Source organism: Protopterus annectens, chromosome 9.part0, assembly GCF_019279795.1.
Source record: "Protopterus annectens isolate FY-2018-M chromosome 9.part0, PAN1.0, whole genome shotgun sequence".
NCBI classification, from domain to species: Eukaryota; Metazoa; Chordata; order Ceratodontiformes; family Protopteridae; genus Protopterus; species Protopterus annectens.
In genome coordinates, this window is record NC_056743.1 from 963,213,531 (window position 1) to 963,231,247 (window position 17,717).

General features: G+C 38.7%; 1 protein-coding gene across 1 annotated transcript in view; it reads left to right on the forward strand.

The window, feature by feature from the left end:
- The first annotated feature begins 5,021 nt into the window (after positions 1–5,021).
- The window catches only part of LOC122810613, a 349,637-nt gene continuing 336,941 nt past the window's right edge, over positions 5,022–17,717 (forward strand). Inside the window, exons 1-2 of the mRNA XM_044082189.1 lie at positions 5,022–5,106; positions 12,414–12,482. Of these exons, the coding sequence (XP_043938124.1) occupies positions 12,453–12,482 (30 nt within the window). The 5' untranslated portion in view covers positions 5,022–5,106; positions 12,414–12,452. The remainder of the gene's footprint in view (positions 5,107–12,413; positions 12,483–17,717) is intronic.

The window sequence follows — 17,717 nt, forward strand, 5'->3', positions numbered from 1 at the left end:
GATCTATGTCGGAGTTCCCCAAGCCATTGTCAACTGAAGAAATACCTGAGGGTCCAATTTCCATTCGTGAGGATCCACAATCTGTCTGCTCAGAACATCTGCTAAAGAATTTTGTGCTCCTGGCAGAAACTGTGCTCGAAGAGTGATGTGCAGATTCAAAGCAGTTTCCCACAACAGCATTGCTTGTCTGCAAAGAGGGTAAGAACGAGTTCCCCTTGCTTGTTGATGTACCACATGACCGTCGTGTTGTCTGTTCGAATCAACACCAGTCCTGGTTGAAGTAGGCTTTTGAATCCCTCCAAGGCAAATTGAACTGCCAGCATCTCTTTCATGTTGATATGCAAGTGAAGTAGCTCTGGGGCCCAAAGGTCTTGAATCCATTTTCCTCTGAAATGAGCTCCCAGGCTGACTCCGAGGCATCTGTCGTTAATATCTGACTTGCCTCTGGTTGGGTCACAGAGAGCCCCTTGTTTAGGTGACATTCCTGAGCCCACCACAGAAATTCTCTCTGAATGCAAGGTAGGATCCGAATGACAGTGTCCAAATCGTGGCAGTGTTGAGTCTAAACGTTCTTGAGATACCATTGTAGCTTCCTCATATGCAGTTTGGCATTGGGAAGTACTAGAATGCAAGATGCCATGAACCCCAAGGCTTGAAGGACTGTCCTTGCAGTCAGCCTGGACATTACTGATAGCTGTTGGAAGTATAGGTGAAGATTCCTTTGTTTGTCCGGGGTAAGAAATACCATCTGAGCAGCTGTATTCAGTTTCACACCCAGAAAACACATCTCTTGTGAGGGTACTAGACTGGACTTTATTTCGTTCACAGAATACCCTAGGCATCTGAAAACTGTCATTACATACTGCAGATGTTGAAGAAGTTCGTGCTTGCCTTGAGCCAGAATCAAACAGTCGTCCAGATAAGGACAAATTTGAATTCCTGCTAGCCTGAGAAAAGCTATTACTGGAGCCAGGACTTTCGTGAATACCCTGGGCGCAGTAGACAAGCCAAAGGGCAATGCAGAGAACTGATAATGCAAATTCCCATTCGAAACCTCAGGAATTTCCTGCAACTGGGCCTGATAGGAATGTGAAGATAGGCCTCTTTGAGATCCAGAGTCACCATCCAGTGATCTTTGCCCAGCATAGGTAACAGCTGTTGCAGTGTTAACATCTTGAATTTTGGAATTTCCAGAAAGGTATTTAGATTGGACAAGTCCAGAATTGGTCTCCAAGTATTTCCTTTCTTTGGCACTAAGAAAAGACGGAATAAAACCCGTGCCTCTTTCTGCAGAAGGTACTTCCTGTATTGCTTCCAACTGAAGCAGAGAAGAAATTTGAGTCTGCGCTTCCAGTTTTGCTGACGAGGCACATCCGGCATACCTTTGAAAGGAGGGAATGTGTGAAAATAAAATTTGTAGCCTCGATTTATTATGTCCAATACCCATTTGTCTTGGGTAACCAAATGCCAATTCCTTTTGAAAAATCTCAGTTTTCCTCCCAGAGGGCTGCCAGCAAGGCAGAGTCCGGCAGCTGAAGACACGGGTCATTGGGTCTGTTTCGAAAGGACTGACCCCTGCCCTCCCCAGCAGAAGGGGTAGAAGAACTCAAAGACCTAGAAGTAACAGGGTCCTGAGAGGAAGCCCTACCCCTACCTCGCCTCGACCTGCCCCTAGACTGATAATCCGCAGAAGGGAAAGACCAACCCTTAGCAGGCCAATTCCTACTGAACTTAGGGGCTGAACCTGTAAAAATCCTTAACTGTCTGCATAGACTTAGCTTTTTCCTCCATTTTTTCAAAACTGACTCTACTGGAGGACCAAAAGAACATCAGATTGTAGAGGAGCATCCATAATTCGAGCCTTAACATGCTCTGACAAGGTCTGATCTTTAAGCCAAGCATGCCTACGAATGACTGAACTAGTAGCAGCCACCCTGGAAGAAGCCTGTAAAGCATCAAAACCACACTGCAAAGAACGCTTACCAACTTGGTCTGAAGCATGCACTAAATCCTGAAGCTCCTTACATTCAATACCTTCAGCTAAAGCATCTACTTTACATTTCAATTGGCCCAGCAAATAATTTTGATACCGAAGCATATGAAACTGACAATTTAAAGCTCTCATAGCCAAAGTAGAAGAGGTATACAGTTTTTTACCGCACCTATCCAGGGCCCTAGCATCCTTGTCCAGAGGAACTGGATTCTTAACCACAGAAGCCCTAACCCCTTTGGGGCCTTGAGTAATGGGACTCTTATATAAGTACTTGTGAGCTTCCGGAACCCTGTAGTATCTGTCTGGTTTAACCGGGGCAGGAGGCAGAGAATCTGGGTTAAGGGCAGCCTCAGAAAACACATCCTGAACAACATCCAGTACAGGGGGAATAGCCAAGGGCCTATGCTGAGGCAAAAACAAGAATTCTCTCAGTCTTTTACGGGAATCAGAATAATCCTGGCCCTCCCATTTGAAATGTTCCCTCATGGAATGCAAAGTCTCAGAGAAAGAAAAATCTTCTGGAGGGGCAGCAGGCGGAGTAGAGTCCTCAGCCTCCGAATCAGAATAGGGAGGGAAATCCTGAAGTTCTTCTACAGAGGAATCTGACTCATTGGAAGACTGAACCAAACCCTCCAACTCTGGCTCTACCCTGGGCCTCTTCAGGGGGCATAGAACCCCTAATTAAAGTAATCAAATCTTCAGCCATCTGTAACATGTGCTTCCTAGGAGCTGGACCCTGGGGACACGCACCAACAGGGGCAGACTTAGACTTAGAATGGGCTTTGCTATGAGAAGGAGGAGGCCTAACTACCCTATGAGGGAGGGAACCACTGACATCAGAGAAGCACCCTCAGCCTGGCCTAACACAGGAGAAGCCACTTCCTGCAGTAACAAAGGCTCCCCTTGAGACTCAGGTAAACTTTCAGAAGGAGCCGCTGAAGTAGCCAGTGGTACTACAGAACCGGCGTCCGGAGTGGCCGCCTCATCCTGTTTGGACCGCAAAGACTTTTCTTTGCATTTCTTAGAAGAACCAGTCGTCGGAGAATCCGACGGCATGTTATAATTACAACGTTTACCAAACACTAGCCTAGCACAGTCTAACCGACGTTTAATAGTACGTTTGTTAAAAGTAGCACAAAAGCGACACCCAACAACGTCGTGCTCAGGCCCCAAACAAGGAATGCAGAGTGAATGGTAATCCCTATGAGGAATCTGTTTCCCACAAGAAATACAGTTATTAACTTTTTCTGACATCCGTCAATACTGAGGCAAGAAAAAGACAAAAATGTCCCCAAAGGGGTACTTAGCCCAACTTGGTCTCCGGTCTGAAACTCGAAAACCGACAATTCCAGAACGCCGAACGGCACTTGCAAATGCTACTTCTGCTTAGGGACCATGCGGCAAGAAAGACTGAGGTTATGGCGTCGGTCATGCGCATTTGTACTGGCACGTACTGATGTCAGTCTCGAGCGCCGATGACCGACGCCGGTTCTAGCCCTTTGGTATTCGGGCCGATGGTGGGCAGCGGAATACCCTTATGTCAGGACTGCAGCAATGGGAGACGAAGAACATCCTGTGGACTACCTTCAGGGACAGCAAAAGTTTCCAAATTCCTCTTCCGGTTTGCCATGAATTACAGACGCACGCTTGAATTGCCATCCATGCTTTCTTAATGATGAATGGAACATGTGAACCATCAAGTTTTTTTTGGAAAGTAATACTTTCTTTAAAAAATGTAAACATTCTGTTATGCACAATAACCATTGCGATGTGAAAGATAAGGGAATAGTAATGCTTGTAAAAAGTCAGGGTTGATAATGTTGATAGGCAACTGTGGGTTCCCGATTACACATAGTAAGAACGGTAAAGAAAACATGTTACTGGCTGATGAAGCGCTTCTTCTTGTCATTTGTAGAATGTGGTAGGTTTTTTATTTGGACCTGAACATATGTTAACAAATTGTTAAAAAAAAAGTGAAGTAAAACCATTATTCCTGTGGCTGTGCCTTTCTATATGGGGGAAAGTGGTTAGCAATTGCAGACAGTGACAGCAGCCCTGACAGTTGAAGCGTGTATGCACTTTACTGCCTGCCAGCTACATGACATGCTGGCGGCAAAGTGCATACCGAAACAGCAACATTAACTTTTATCATTTTTTAATGATAACCCTGCCCAAAATAACCTTCATTGTGCAAGGAAACCCATTGCCTGACACTGTGACACTATTAACATTTAGATGTAAACATCGGGAAGCAACCGTTATTATCACAAAAAGTGATAATATGTAAGTACCATAGTTTCTTTGTCCTATGTCTCTTTATACATTAACAATGGGCAGTATCTGGTTTCCGCATGCTGACAATCCCGGATTAATATTTATGCGGACCAATAAAACATCAAAATGTTTACTCCTGAATTTAGTAAAACATCACCTGGTGTTGGGCGGGGCTTCCTACTGCGCATCCAGACCAGCCAGGTGGTTAATTCAGTAAAAACAATGCTTACATGACATCACATTTCTCCAAAACATACCAGGGGGGGGGGGGGGGGGTTAAAGTTAGACCGAACCAAATTGAGTCAAACTATATAACAGTTGAAAGACTTGAGTGCCAGCAGTGTGAGTATGCAACACGCCCACATCGGTAATCGATCAAATACGGAAAGTCCACAAATGCACACACTAACTCCGAACTTGCTTATAAAGTGTCAGTCCTCAGATCCGCACGAAATTATCCTGTACTCCAAATAGCACCATGTGATCAAGTCTTTAACCTCACTCTCCCTTTAAAGGTTCGGAAAAAAAGAGAAATAGGTCACACAAAAGTCTTTAATATTGCCTGATAATTGATAAAAATAATTAAAAACAATTTGTTAATCACATAAGTCTGGTGCTTAAATTTAATTTTACACTAAAATTATATTTTCTCTGAATTTCCCCCAGTTTTTCTTGATATATTTCAGGCATGCACAGGTCAGACGGGAAGGGGTTGGTTGTGTTGTGGTCTCTATGGTAACTGATACAACGCATTCTTGTTCGAATACAGGACTGTGGAGTTTACTAGGACTCATTTGCTTACTTCTCACTTTTGATGGTGGGCAGTCCCATGTGAAGAGGTAAATGTTAATTGTAATCCCATAAATTGTAATATGCATAGTTTAACTTGATTTTATTAAAACGAATTAATGCTTATGCCAGTGTAGTTTTTGTGTATAAAACCGTACATACCTAATTATTAATCTCACATAACTTGTAATATGCAGAATCGATGTTACTGCGTATGATTCTCCAGTCTTAGTTATTAAACTGCACGTATTTATGTGTTTAATTCGTAACAGGATTATGGGCGTGGAAACTTTTATATGCGGGAGTCAGCAGGAAAAAATAATAACCAAGGTGGTGTCACAGACTAGAAGTCAGAAGATGTTCACACAGAGCTCTCACTCATTCAGTTACTTAACCTTGCTAATGCCTAAAATAACCTGGAATAAACAACTTAAACCAATCATGTGCTTTACGTAATAGTGTTGTACTGGTAGTATTATTGAGCAATTTCTGAACTTTCGTCTTTGGTTACTTTAAAAAGGAAGAGAAAATTAGGTAAAATAGATTGCCTGTGAAAATCCATGATATTTGAAAAGAGGTGACAGAATTACAATAAAGATGATGCAGAGTCTACCTCGCAAGTCGCAAGTCACAGTTTTAGTAGATGTTCCTTATATGAACTGAACTGAGCCAGGTGTGCAGCAGGTATTGTATACTGGAAAGAACTTTTGCAAAAGAGAATCAGAAGGGTTCATCGTTGGTGTAATGGTTAAGGTATTTACTTCACAGACAAGAGATACACGCACGGTTTAGTTCTTACTAAGGAAAACTAGCTGGGCTTGGAATGGGTCACAAGAAATAAAGCTGAACGGTGCTCTAAAGGATGTCTAAGATGGAAATATTTTTTTTTATGACAGTGTAGGAAAATAGAATTCCTTTCCAGAGGTAATCATGCAGCATGAAGAAGTTGAAATATAATTCTGAGGGTCAACAGTAAATAAAGTAGGGAAAAGCTTTATTTATTTATTTATTGTTTATTGATATTTGATTAAGATCAAATTTGAATTAAGATAACAATATAAAGTGTCGAGCTCATTTAGGCATACTTTGGTGAGCCACAGGTTATTTTATGTCAGCGGAGCTGATATATGCATAGAGGTATGTGTTACTTCTTTAAAACAATCTGGTCTTTACAGTATGACAGCACCGTAGAGAAGGTTCATGTGTAGAAACGTTTGTGGTCATAATAAAATAGTTTAAGTTCTTAACAAAGTCATCATACTTAAGGAATTTCTGTTTCTTTCTTTTTTCTCTCACGTCTTTCTTATAGAATACTAGATGCCAGCTCAGGAAAATAAAACAATGCATATACTACTTACTACTATAAATCCTTACCTGAAGAGAAAAACTTTTTTTTTCTGAGACAAAATCATTATCAGATAAGAACAACTAAAAAGATGTTTGCAAATTTTGCAACATTTCAGGATATTAAATTTGATTAATATGGAGCATGAACTTTTAAATTAGATTTCTTCTTACCTCTCTCCCTTATATATATATATTTTGGATTTCCTTGATCTCACCAAATCCCACACTGTTGAATGCCGAAATAGTTACACAAAAGTTCCCCACCCTCTTGGCCTTATCATATATAACATTTTCACGGTCATACAGGTTCATAGTGATTCATGAACATTGTCATTGTAAAGGAGGCATACAAGTACTACCTTTTATTTATAGTAACAATCTTGATATATAATATCTGTGTATATGTGTGTGTTTATAAGGGTGCAAGGGCGATTCTCTTTTGCGGCCTTAGAGTATGAAGTTTTCAGAAATCTGATGTTTTAATACTTGCAGGTTTGTTGTTGTAGTATTTATCAACATATGATTTTGTAAGATTAAATACACACATTTTATAGTTTGGTAGTTTTGTATTACTATGTAGTCCTTTTGACTGTTTATAATACTGAAAGGTCAGATTGTGCATTCATTGCCATGCCGTCTTAATTTGCCCAGTGTCATTTTTCACTGAATAACCTTTTTTTCACATGTAACCTTGACTTTTTAGGATTAGAACTTCAGAGACTTTAAAAGGAACATTTTTTTTAAGGTTACAGAATGTATTCCATGTTCTGCTGTGTATTATGTGTAGGTTTTTCAAATGCTGCTCATTTCATCATTTGTATTCCTTCATTTTCTGAAATGTATCTCTTAGGGAAAAATGAATATATTTCAGATGCTGTGCCCTCTTACTTTTTGCCTTTCCCATAATTTAGATTTATTTACTTATTTATATATCTTTGTTTAAAGTGAAAGTCGGACTGTGATAAAAACCTTTTTTTCAGCGGAGGCCCAGGGAGAAAAGCTCCACATTTAACACCATTCTTGACATATACATAAAATACAGTTACATGATATCAGAAGGAAAATAAACTATAGCCAAGTGTACAAAGAGCTTCACAGTAACTTACATAAACATAATTTAGAATCAGAACATAGCTTGCATGTTATATGTATTTATTTATTTTTTTATTTTATTTTACATTTGTTAACCGGGATGGTCCGACTGGATACATGTCCTGTTTCAGCGGAGGCCCGGGGAGAAAAGCTCCAACAGAGTTACATTGATAATTAGGTACAGTAAATGAGCTGAAAGAACTTAACAAAAACATAGGCTATTTACATACAAGTACAATACTGCCATTACTATTTCTGAAATTACTACAAATGTAACATTAATAACATATTAGCAAGGACGGTAGGCAGTATAATGACATAGAGTTAGACAGGATACATATTTCTTTATCACAGTATACAAAGTACTTATCATCTTAGCTAGTTGTTTATGTTTTAGTTAATGGCACAGAGCTAGTCTGGGTTTGAGCAAGGACATAGCCAGTGTGACTTGAAGTGGAGTTTTAGACTATTTTTGAATTGACTTAGAGAAGTTGCAAGCGTGATGTTATTTGGGAGAGAGTTCCATATTTTACCAGTGGTGTTGGCAAATAGCACGTCACCACCTAGGTTGAGAGATTTAGTTGTTTGGACAAGGAGTCTGTTTGCTGAGTGAAGGCAGCTTAGATTGGAGTAGGGAGTCATTAAGTTTTTTAGTGCTGGGGTATTCTCAGGTTGTTTAAGGATTTTGAAGGCCTCTATGAGTTGGGACTGGTGAAGAAGGTGTGGGAATTCTATCCATCCAAGCTTTTTCAGGTTAGTACAGTGGTGTGTTCTGTAGGGTAGGCCTGTAACGAACCTGGCAGTGTGATTATAGCAGGATGAGAGCTTGGCCAGATCAGATGTGTTAAGGTGAGTGAGGACAGGAGAGGCATATAGTAGGGTAGAGAGAAGGTGTGAACGGGCTGTGGCTGCCCTGGCATTCGGGGTAAGGAAGGCTTTAATTCTATATAGGGTCCCAAGTTTCTTGTTGACTGACTTAATGGCTTGGTTGATATGTATATCAAATCTGAGTTTATTGTCAATGTTTACTCCTAATAGCTTTGTATAGGTGTCTGGGGAGATGATGGCCCCATTATTGGATTTTATAGTGAAGTTTTCAGTCGGAGATCTATTGGTTGGGTAGAAGAGAAGTAACTTGGTTTTGTTTGGATTTAAGATCAGGAGATGGTTGGCAAGCCAGTTTTCGACTTTGGTGAAGCTATGTTGGGTGGTAGTTAGTAGATTTGCAAGAGAGGCTTTGGAACATATAGTCGAGTCATCTGCATATTGAATGCAGGTGGCTTCAGGGATGACTGTTTGGATGTCGTTTATGAAGACTGAAAAGAGGAGAGGTCCTAATATGGAACCTTGAGGAACTCCTATGGTATTTGGTAGTAGGCAGGAGAGCTTGTTTTGCCACATTACTGCTTGTTGTCTCCCAGTGAGGTAAGCTTGAAACCAGTCAAGGGCTGGAGTATCTAGATACAGGGTTTTTAAAGTATATAGAAGTAACTGATGGTTTACCATATCGAAGGCTTTCGATAGGTCCAGGAAGAGAGCAGAGGATATTTTTTTATTATTCCGGTTAAGATTAATGTTTTCAGTAAAAGAGAGGAGGGCAGTGGTTGTACTATGATGGGGTCTGAATCCATGTTGAGAGTCTGTGAGTAGTTTATTTTGGGTTAGATAGAGCATTAGTTGGATGTAATGAAAACATTCATTAAAAATAGACACAAGCTTGTATGTAGCAAAGAGAGATGTACCATTACAAAAGATACTGTAATATTACCTGAGATTTCTAGCATATAAAATAATGAGAAGAAGAGGCAGCATAACTATGGAAATATTAGAAATTGGGCAAGGTGGTTGGCTATGAAATATAGTACAATGTTTTAGCACTGGAGAAACTATGAATGTATTGTTACATTTAAGGCTGGGAAGTAAAGTAGTTAGGAAAGGGAGAATGACTGGGGCTACTTGGACTGTTATAAGGAGTATTAGTTTTGGATGGATGAAGAGAGAGAGCGTGATGAAACTGTAACGGGAGGGGGGCAGTGAGATAGTTGTTGATCTAATAAGAGAGAAGAGATTGAGTCATATTACTTAGAGCCTGTAATTGATAAAATTTTAGTAAACAAAGTTACTCCATGTGGTTTAGTGAGTATTTTTGTAGCCTAATGGAGTAAAAGGGGAAATGGAAAAAACAAGTATTTGGAGAAAATCTTGCAAGTGTGGTTTTTCACACTTCCTTTTATGATTTAACCAATCACATCCCTTTCCTCCAATGTCCTGTCTAGGGATTCACTTGTACTTTTTTCATGCACAAAAGGTTAAGCAGTAGCTACTAATTCATATGTGATTCTGTGGGGTAGCAAGAAAGAAGACTGTATTCTCTATCTCAAAAACAACAGTCTTCCAGGCAGGAGACTTCCTTGATCAGCTTTTACTACTTCTGACCCTCATTGTAAAAGTCACCCCTCATCTCATTACAGAAACTTCTTTTGATTGTTACCCACTTCTGCTCTAGCAAGGTTGGCAGTGCTGAAGTTCTTTTTGCTGTCCTGCTGTCATACTGTCCTCTAACTGTGGCATTTAACAGACAGGTGATAACTGTTGCAATATGGCTACAAGGAAAGTGTGAAACTTCGAGGTGTGATGAACTCTTCATTTGCAGTTATAACTCAATTGTGTATGTTAGAATGCTCTAGCTGACTGGCTTCCATTGTATACACGTTTTCAGTCATTTATCAGTGATTGTAAATATTATCCGTTTTGACCAGTAATATTCACCACACATGAACAAACTCCACTGAATATAAGTTCTGCTGCAGGAACTAAGCTAAAGTATACCTATGCAGGTAATTATATATCATGTGGTACTCACGTTTACATTTAGATTACTGGATACAGACTAGTCTGTTATCATCCTTACCATGTCAGTAAATACCACCTTCAATAACTTAATATTCACTGCCACTTGCAGACAAGTAGCCATGTGTGTGTGGACCCTTCCCAATGGCTAACTCTTAGGCTGCCCATTCTTCTGCTATAGTCAGCTGCAAATGACTACCTCTAAAAGGATTTATAGGTTCTAAGTTAGCCTCTAGCTTGGATCTTATAAGCAAGCTTGAAACTAGTGCAGCTGTGAGCTGGGAGGGCCACAAGCAGTAAGACCTTTTTTGTCACATCACGTATCAAACACTGTGGAGTCCTTTTGACATCTTAATGGGCAATCCCATCCTCCTTACCCACCAACATAGCATTCAGCATGGCAAATTTCTCAGCTGTATAGCTGTGTATAGCAGCCTTTAATAACTAACATTTACAGAATCTCAGTTTTGTTCATCCAGGAAAGTCAACTTATTGGTGTACTACAACCACCCACAAACATTTTAAAAGAATTACCTCAGCAGTAGCCAGAAAATAAACATGTTTTTAAACTCACCCAGCTCCTTTTTCAGCCCATCCATTCTGCATCCAAATCTGGCTACAGTATGTGCTGCTTGGTGTGCATCCACCAGTTTTGGACCAAATACTGTTAGTGAAATCTTTTATGAACAGACATTCTAAACAAACTTTGAGTTTGCTAATTTTCCTGTTTTTGGGATTCTGCCCATGCCAGCAGAATTTTCAAGTCTGGGGATAGTTATTCTACATAAATTGTAAGTCTGCTTGCTTTTATTTTTACCTCTTGATGACCATTTGAGCCGTACTATATCCAGCCAGACTGTAAAACATCTTAATGAGTACACTGTTCCTTGGGATGAATGATATATTTTCTGCCATTGTCCAGAACAGATGATACACTCTCAGAACTCACAGTGTGTATCTACATTACTGTTGGTGAAAGCATGCTGGATTGCATAGTAGTCACAGCGGTGCTGACTTTTCAAAAAACTTTGTAGATGTTGATCATGCCTTTCTTCTACAGTTTCAGGTTAACTTCAGCTTTTCCACAGGAGTGACCAATTCATTTAAGAACATTCTAAGTGGCTGGGTGCAGCAGGTCAAGTTAAGCCATTTAATATCTTTTACTTATAAAGTCATCTAGGATGCCTGATAAAAATATTTCCTAAGGGCCTTGGTCTTCTTATTTTTCAGTCGTTTTCATGTGGCTTTCTTTGCTGAGTCCAGTCTGTAAAAAGATGATCTGATAATTGATGCACCTGATAAGTAATTGGGTCACTTAAAATAACAATTACAATAAAGTCTCTGTGAAGAAGAGCACTGGTTTCACTAATTTAAGCTCATACAAAATCTGACATAATAAAATCACGATTTTGTGTAGTCTGTGACTCATCTAAGGTCTTTCTTCTTAATAGCAGTGCCTCTTCTATTCTTGTTGTCAGGCTAATAATCTGCTTTAAATACCAACTATAATATTAACAGTAGGCTTGTCTTCACTGAGCATATTTACTCTGCAGTTACTATGATTATCAGAAGACAGCAGATTTTTTCCCCAACTTGATGAGACCATGGTAGTCTCCAGAATTAATCTGCTTTTCATCAGATGTAATTTACCCACTTGTGCTGCTGCTATCTGCAGGAACAAAGCACAATATGTGAAAGAAGGAATGGGATGGCAGTAGTGAAGCAAACTAAGACAGCAAGTACTATAGGAAGTCTTCATTTATCTCTTGCACTGTGAGAAGGTGGAAGACATTGGTGATTAACCAATCTACATATCTTGTAAAGGTAACTCCATTTGATAAGCTGGTTCAGGAAGAGAGCTATGTGACATGTATTAATGTGAACAGTGCCCTGCTAGTGAAACTGAAATTTAGCAGTACAGCTGCAGGACAATATCTCAGATCAATATTTTTTTTATTTATTTAGATGCAATCAGATATAGATCAATAGGAATTATTAGTGCCTATGCCACAGCTTGACCAATTTTCCTTCCTCAACAAGTATTAATAATGTGCTATTTTTCTTTCAGATTAGTACTTATGCTGAAGCATCCGAAGAGAAAATAATTATGGCACAGAAGAATATTGTTAAACAAAAGGTAAATGTATCAGTTATATCTTTTTTGCTACTTTGTATACTGATAACTACAGCTATCTTTACACTGGAAAAAACATCACAGGTAAAAAAGTTACACACATTTGCAGGAAGTCTGGCAACCACCTTCACTTCCTAGAGTAAGAGATCAGGGATAGTGACATGTATTTGTTACTACACAGCATAGCAAAGTAGAAGGGAAATAGATGGGCAGGAGGGAAGTCTGTGAACTAATTACAAATAGCTTATGGTTGTGTAGTAAAACATTGTGCCAGTCACACTGACTGCAACTCACGGAAAGAACTGTGTCACAACTCTCAGTATTCAGGCAGTCTTTATAAGGATTTTCAAAACAGATACCACAGACTATTTCAAATAGGATATATTTTTTAAGGAAAGAAAGATGTATGAAACAAAACTTGCATGTTGGAGAAAGTAGATCAAATCTGAAGGGGCCTTAAGAAAATTTGAATAACCATGGATATGACATCCTGGATTCACTGCCAGAAAGCAATGCATTGTGTACCTGATACATTATAAACTTTTGGATTAAATGCTCTTTTGGATTAAATGCACAGTTTACAGGGTATAAGGCTGATACTTGAAAGAAACATATTACCACTTTCATTCTAATATTTAATGAGTTCATATATTGAAGGCAGTGGCTTAAAACATTGAGTGGGTAAGTGATGTGTCTTACACAGTGGAATAAATTGTAATATACTACTGATGATATAATTTATTAAATATTATAAAGGGCTGTAATGCCCACACCCCAGAAAAATGTGGTCTTTTTACACATGCACACACTCAAACTACAGGGGCATATTGGAGAATAATGACTAAATTATTTCCATGACTAACTTCTATGAGTCACATCAGAAGACATAGGGACAGATAAAAGTGTGTGTGTGTGTGTGTGTGTGTGTGTGTGTGTGTGTGTCTGTGTGTGCACATATGTGTGGAGTATAGCTGTCATAGCATTTATGTTGAAAGAGGAAGGTGAGGAAGGGATGATGGAGATTTATGAGTGCATTGCAGGTGGAAAGAGGAAATAGTGTACTTTGATATAAATGAAATCATAATCATATAAGAAGGTATATATAGGGACATGGAAAGGGGGAAATTCAAGGAGGATAGACTTCACAATTTTTTTTGTATAGCTCTGCAGTTGTTACAGAAGTGTACCCAATGGTAGATGTGTTCGAGCAAGCATAGTATGGATGAAGAATACTGTAAATAACCACAGGGGAGTTGCTGAAGAACAAGTCTGGACTGCTGAAACAAAACAGGCAAATGGTTTAGTTGGGCTTTTCGGCTTGTAAAGTATTCTGCATTTGGATATCAGATTTATAGAGCAGGAGTACATAGAGATCAGAAACTTTTTTTGTTAATTGGATTATTTGTAAGTGACCTCAGAGAGAAGATTTTAGTTAGAAGAAACTTGCATCTGTTACAATACATGTGTCATATGGGGTACTCTGATCTTCAAGGACAATGGCTAACAGCAGTTTGCAGCATATATCAGAATATCTCAACCATAGATTTGGGTTTATCTAGTCTTCAGAAATTCTTACTTGGAGTTACCCATTAATATGCTGTGTGTTCTGTCTTATCTGCAGACATTATACATTCCAAACTGTGCTACACAGCTGTAGCTGCAAACATTCTACATCACTTTTAATATATCCAGTCATTTGTAGTCAACCAATACATAGCTTATTCAAATCCTGCCTTCTTTTAAACCTCGTTTCTCCTCTGAATGTATTGATTCCACAGTTCCCATTTTTTATGTAATTTGCTCCTACCCTTTACTAAAGATCCAAGTTCCAGTTGTTTTAACTCTGTTACTGTCTTCACTGCTTCTAGTAAAGTTGGTTTAGACTTTAATTTCCATTTTCTAATAATTGCTTTTTTGGCAGCCACCATAATTAGACTCAGCAGGCCTTATGATGTCTAGGCAATTCCGACTTTATATCATAGATAAAAAAAAAAAAAAAAATTCCCTAGTCACTCCAACTTGCTCGCCCACCATTTCCAACAGGGCAGTCTGCAGGGAATCTTTAAAGTCTACCAACTCATTACACTTCCAGAAAATATGTTCCCAGTTACCTCTTTCTGCCCTATCACACCTCCAACATTTGCTGTCTACCTGAGAAAAAAGTTTTGAAGTCTGCTTGAGGTATAAAATACCATGTAAGCACTTCCAGGAAAAAATCCGAAATCTTCTAGATTTTGTAGCATATTTGGGAGACATACATATATCCCCCCATTGTTTCTTTGTGAATTGCTTATCAAATCTATCTTCCCAATCCTTCGTAACCTCCTCTGATTGATTCTTACAGTTATCATGCAATATTTTATATGCTTTACTGTATTCCTTTCTTAATGGCAACTCCTGTTCTAGATTCTACTAAAAACTCTACTAGTGATGGTCTTTCATTTAGGACCCCCCTATTTCTTTTTCTTTGCCTATATTCTGATATCAATCCTTGATATGGAAAGCAATCATTAGCCTGCAGTCCAAATAAGTTCTTGGCATCTTCCCATTCTATTACTTTTCCCTCTCTAGTTATTTCTCCCAGTACCTTGATTTCTTTGACAGTTTTCTACAATGCATTCCCGCCCCTCTTGCCTCTTGTCTGTAACTCTAATTGCAGTCATCCTTATCGGCAGAATCCCCTTTCTCCATTCCCGTGTTGGTGTAATTCTTAGAAGAACTTCTGCTAATTTATGAATATAATATTCTGTATGATTATTGTTGTTCTGCTTAAAGGTCACAATCCAAAATCCCATTCTCTCCCTGTTACTTGAGCTTCCCCACTGTTTCATCATCGTCTCTTTCCATTGTGAATTATAGTTTAATGCTTATGCTGTGTATAGGAGCCTTAACTGTGTTGCTCTGAAATACCCATTCATCTTGAGTAATCCCAATCTGCCCTATTCTATTGGAAGAATAAGTCTATCCCACTTGACTCTTGCTGTCTTCCCCTCCCAGATAAAATCTTTCAGTTCTTTATTAATTGCTATCCACAACTTCTCCTCTGGTTGATAAAAATATGCCTGACCTGTGTATAAGACTAAAGGGACTAAAAACATTTAACTGCTTGTAATTTACTAACAATATCCATATAACAGAGCTTCCATTTTCTCAGCTTTTGTATTATCTTTTGTTTAGTCTCTTCCCACATATCCTTAGCTGCCACACCAGTGTTATTTTTAATCCATACTCCTAAATACTTAATTTTATCTTGTCTCCATATTGCTGAACCATTTCATATGTGGGTACATAATTTACTGCTGTAGCCTTTGTTTTTGCTTCATTAATTTTGTATCCCAAAAAGGTTTGAAACCATCTCAGTATATTCCACAACACTGTAATGTCTCTTTCTGTTTTTTCAGGTATAAAATAATGTCATCTTCAAATAGAGCCAGCTTTTCTTGACTACCATACCAATTATATCCTTGAATTTCTGAGTCTTATTTTCTTTGCTAATGGTTCTAAATGTAATTCAGATAACAAAGGGGAGAGAGAGGACACCCCTGTCTGGTTCCTTTGCTCAAGCAGAGATTATCAGAGAGGATCCCACCCACTTTAATTTTCGCCTCTGATCCTTCATATATCCTTCTAATCAACCTTAAATTTTGTCATGGAATGCAAATGCTTCTATTACATTGCTCATAAAAATCCCAGCTTACTCTGTCAAATGCTTTCTCTGTATCAAGACCCACCAGCAACAGTGCTATTTTCTTACATTCTGCTTCCCTCTGGATCATAACTGTTCTGTTTATGTTGTCAAATGTTTGCCTCCCCTCCACAGAACCACATTGACCAATATCTATCAATTTTGCCATTCTTTTAGCCATTATAAATATAAACACTTTATAATCATGATTTAGTATTGAAATGTGCCTGTATGGAGTTGGATCTCATGGATCTTTACCCTCTTAAGGTAGTACAACTACTACCGCTTTCTTACAGGATGTTGGTATTTCCCATCCTCTTAGAATACTGTTCAACAAAACTTTCCAGATCTTCATCAGTTTTTTTCCTCTTAGCTTCCAAATGTCCACAGGAATACCATCTAATCATTGTGACTTTCCTGTAGATTGGTTATACATCACCATTTTTATCTCATCTCCTCCTCTCCTTACTGTTGGTCATTGAACCTTCTCTCCCTCTAGCCTTGGCATATTTATTTCTTCCATAAACATTTCCATTTGTACCTTTTCATAGAATTTCCTAAACATTTCTAATATTTCTACAGGATCCCTGGTTATCTTCCTTGTAATAGGTTCCCTAAGCTTGGTGACAGCCCTTTCTACTTTCTGTTGTCTGAGTCGTTGTGCTAAATGTTTTTGTGCTCTAGAGTTATCAAAACAGTTGCTTAACAGCAGACTTTCTAAACTCATACATATTATCAAGGTAGTCCCTTATTTTCTATTTAGCATTCTGTAGTTGCTCCTCTTCTTGTTCTGTGCGATTTCCCCCAGTTATGGAGTACTTTAATATTTGTCAGTCCCTCTAAATAATTCTTGTTACTTCTTAACTCTATCTCCCTTTCTTTTATTTCCACCCTAGTTTTAAATTCCATTTTAATTTTATCCCACTTCCTAGATATATTTTCAGAAGAAGTTTCAATCTGCTCTATTGGCTCCTGAATAATTTCCACTACCCATCCCTTAAATTCCTCTCTTTTCAACAGAGAGGTGGGAAAGCACCAGTGTCTCATTTTTATTTCATTACCCTGTATTTTTATTTTAGTTGTTATTGGTGCATGATCTGAAATAGTTATTGAGTGCGTATCAAGACCTTCAATTAAATGGACATGTTCCTGTGAAATGTAAATTCTGTCTAGCCTATCCCAGTTTTTGTATCTTGGGGAATAATATGTAAATTCACTCCGAATTCCTAGCACTGGCTCTATTATAGCAGTTTTCGGTGGAATATAAATACATGCCAGTGTAATCCTCCTTCCATGCTAGTAGCCCAATGGTACTACAAATCTACCATTATTGTCTTTTTTTCCCTTTTCTGTTACTAGTGTATTTATTCTTGCAATTAATATAAGTACTTCTCTCTTCCTTTGCCCCAGGTATTCTGTTGAATGACCATCCTGAAATCCTTTCTTTATCAAATTCACATGTTCATTTCTTTCCAAGTGTGTCTCCTGTAACATAGGTATTTTCATTCCACATTTTATTTATTTGACATTTGTTAACCGGGAGAGTCCGACTG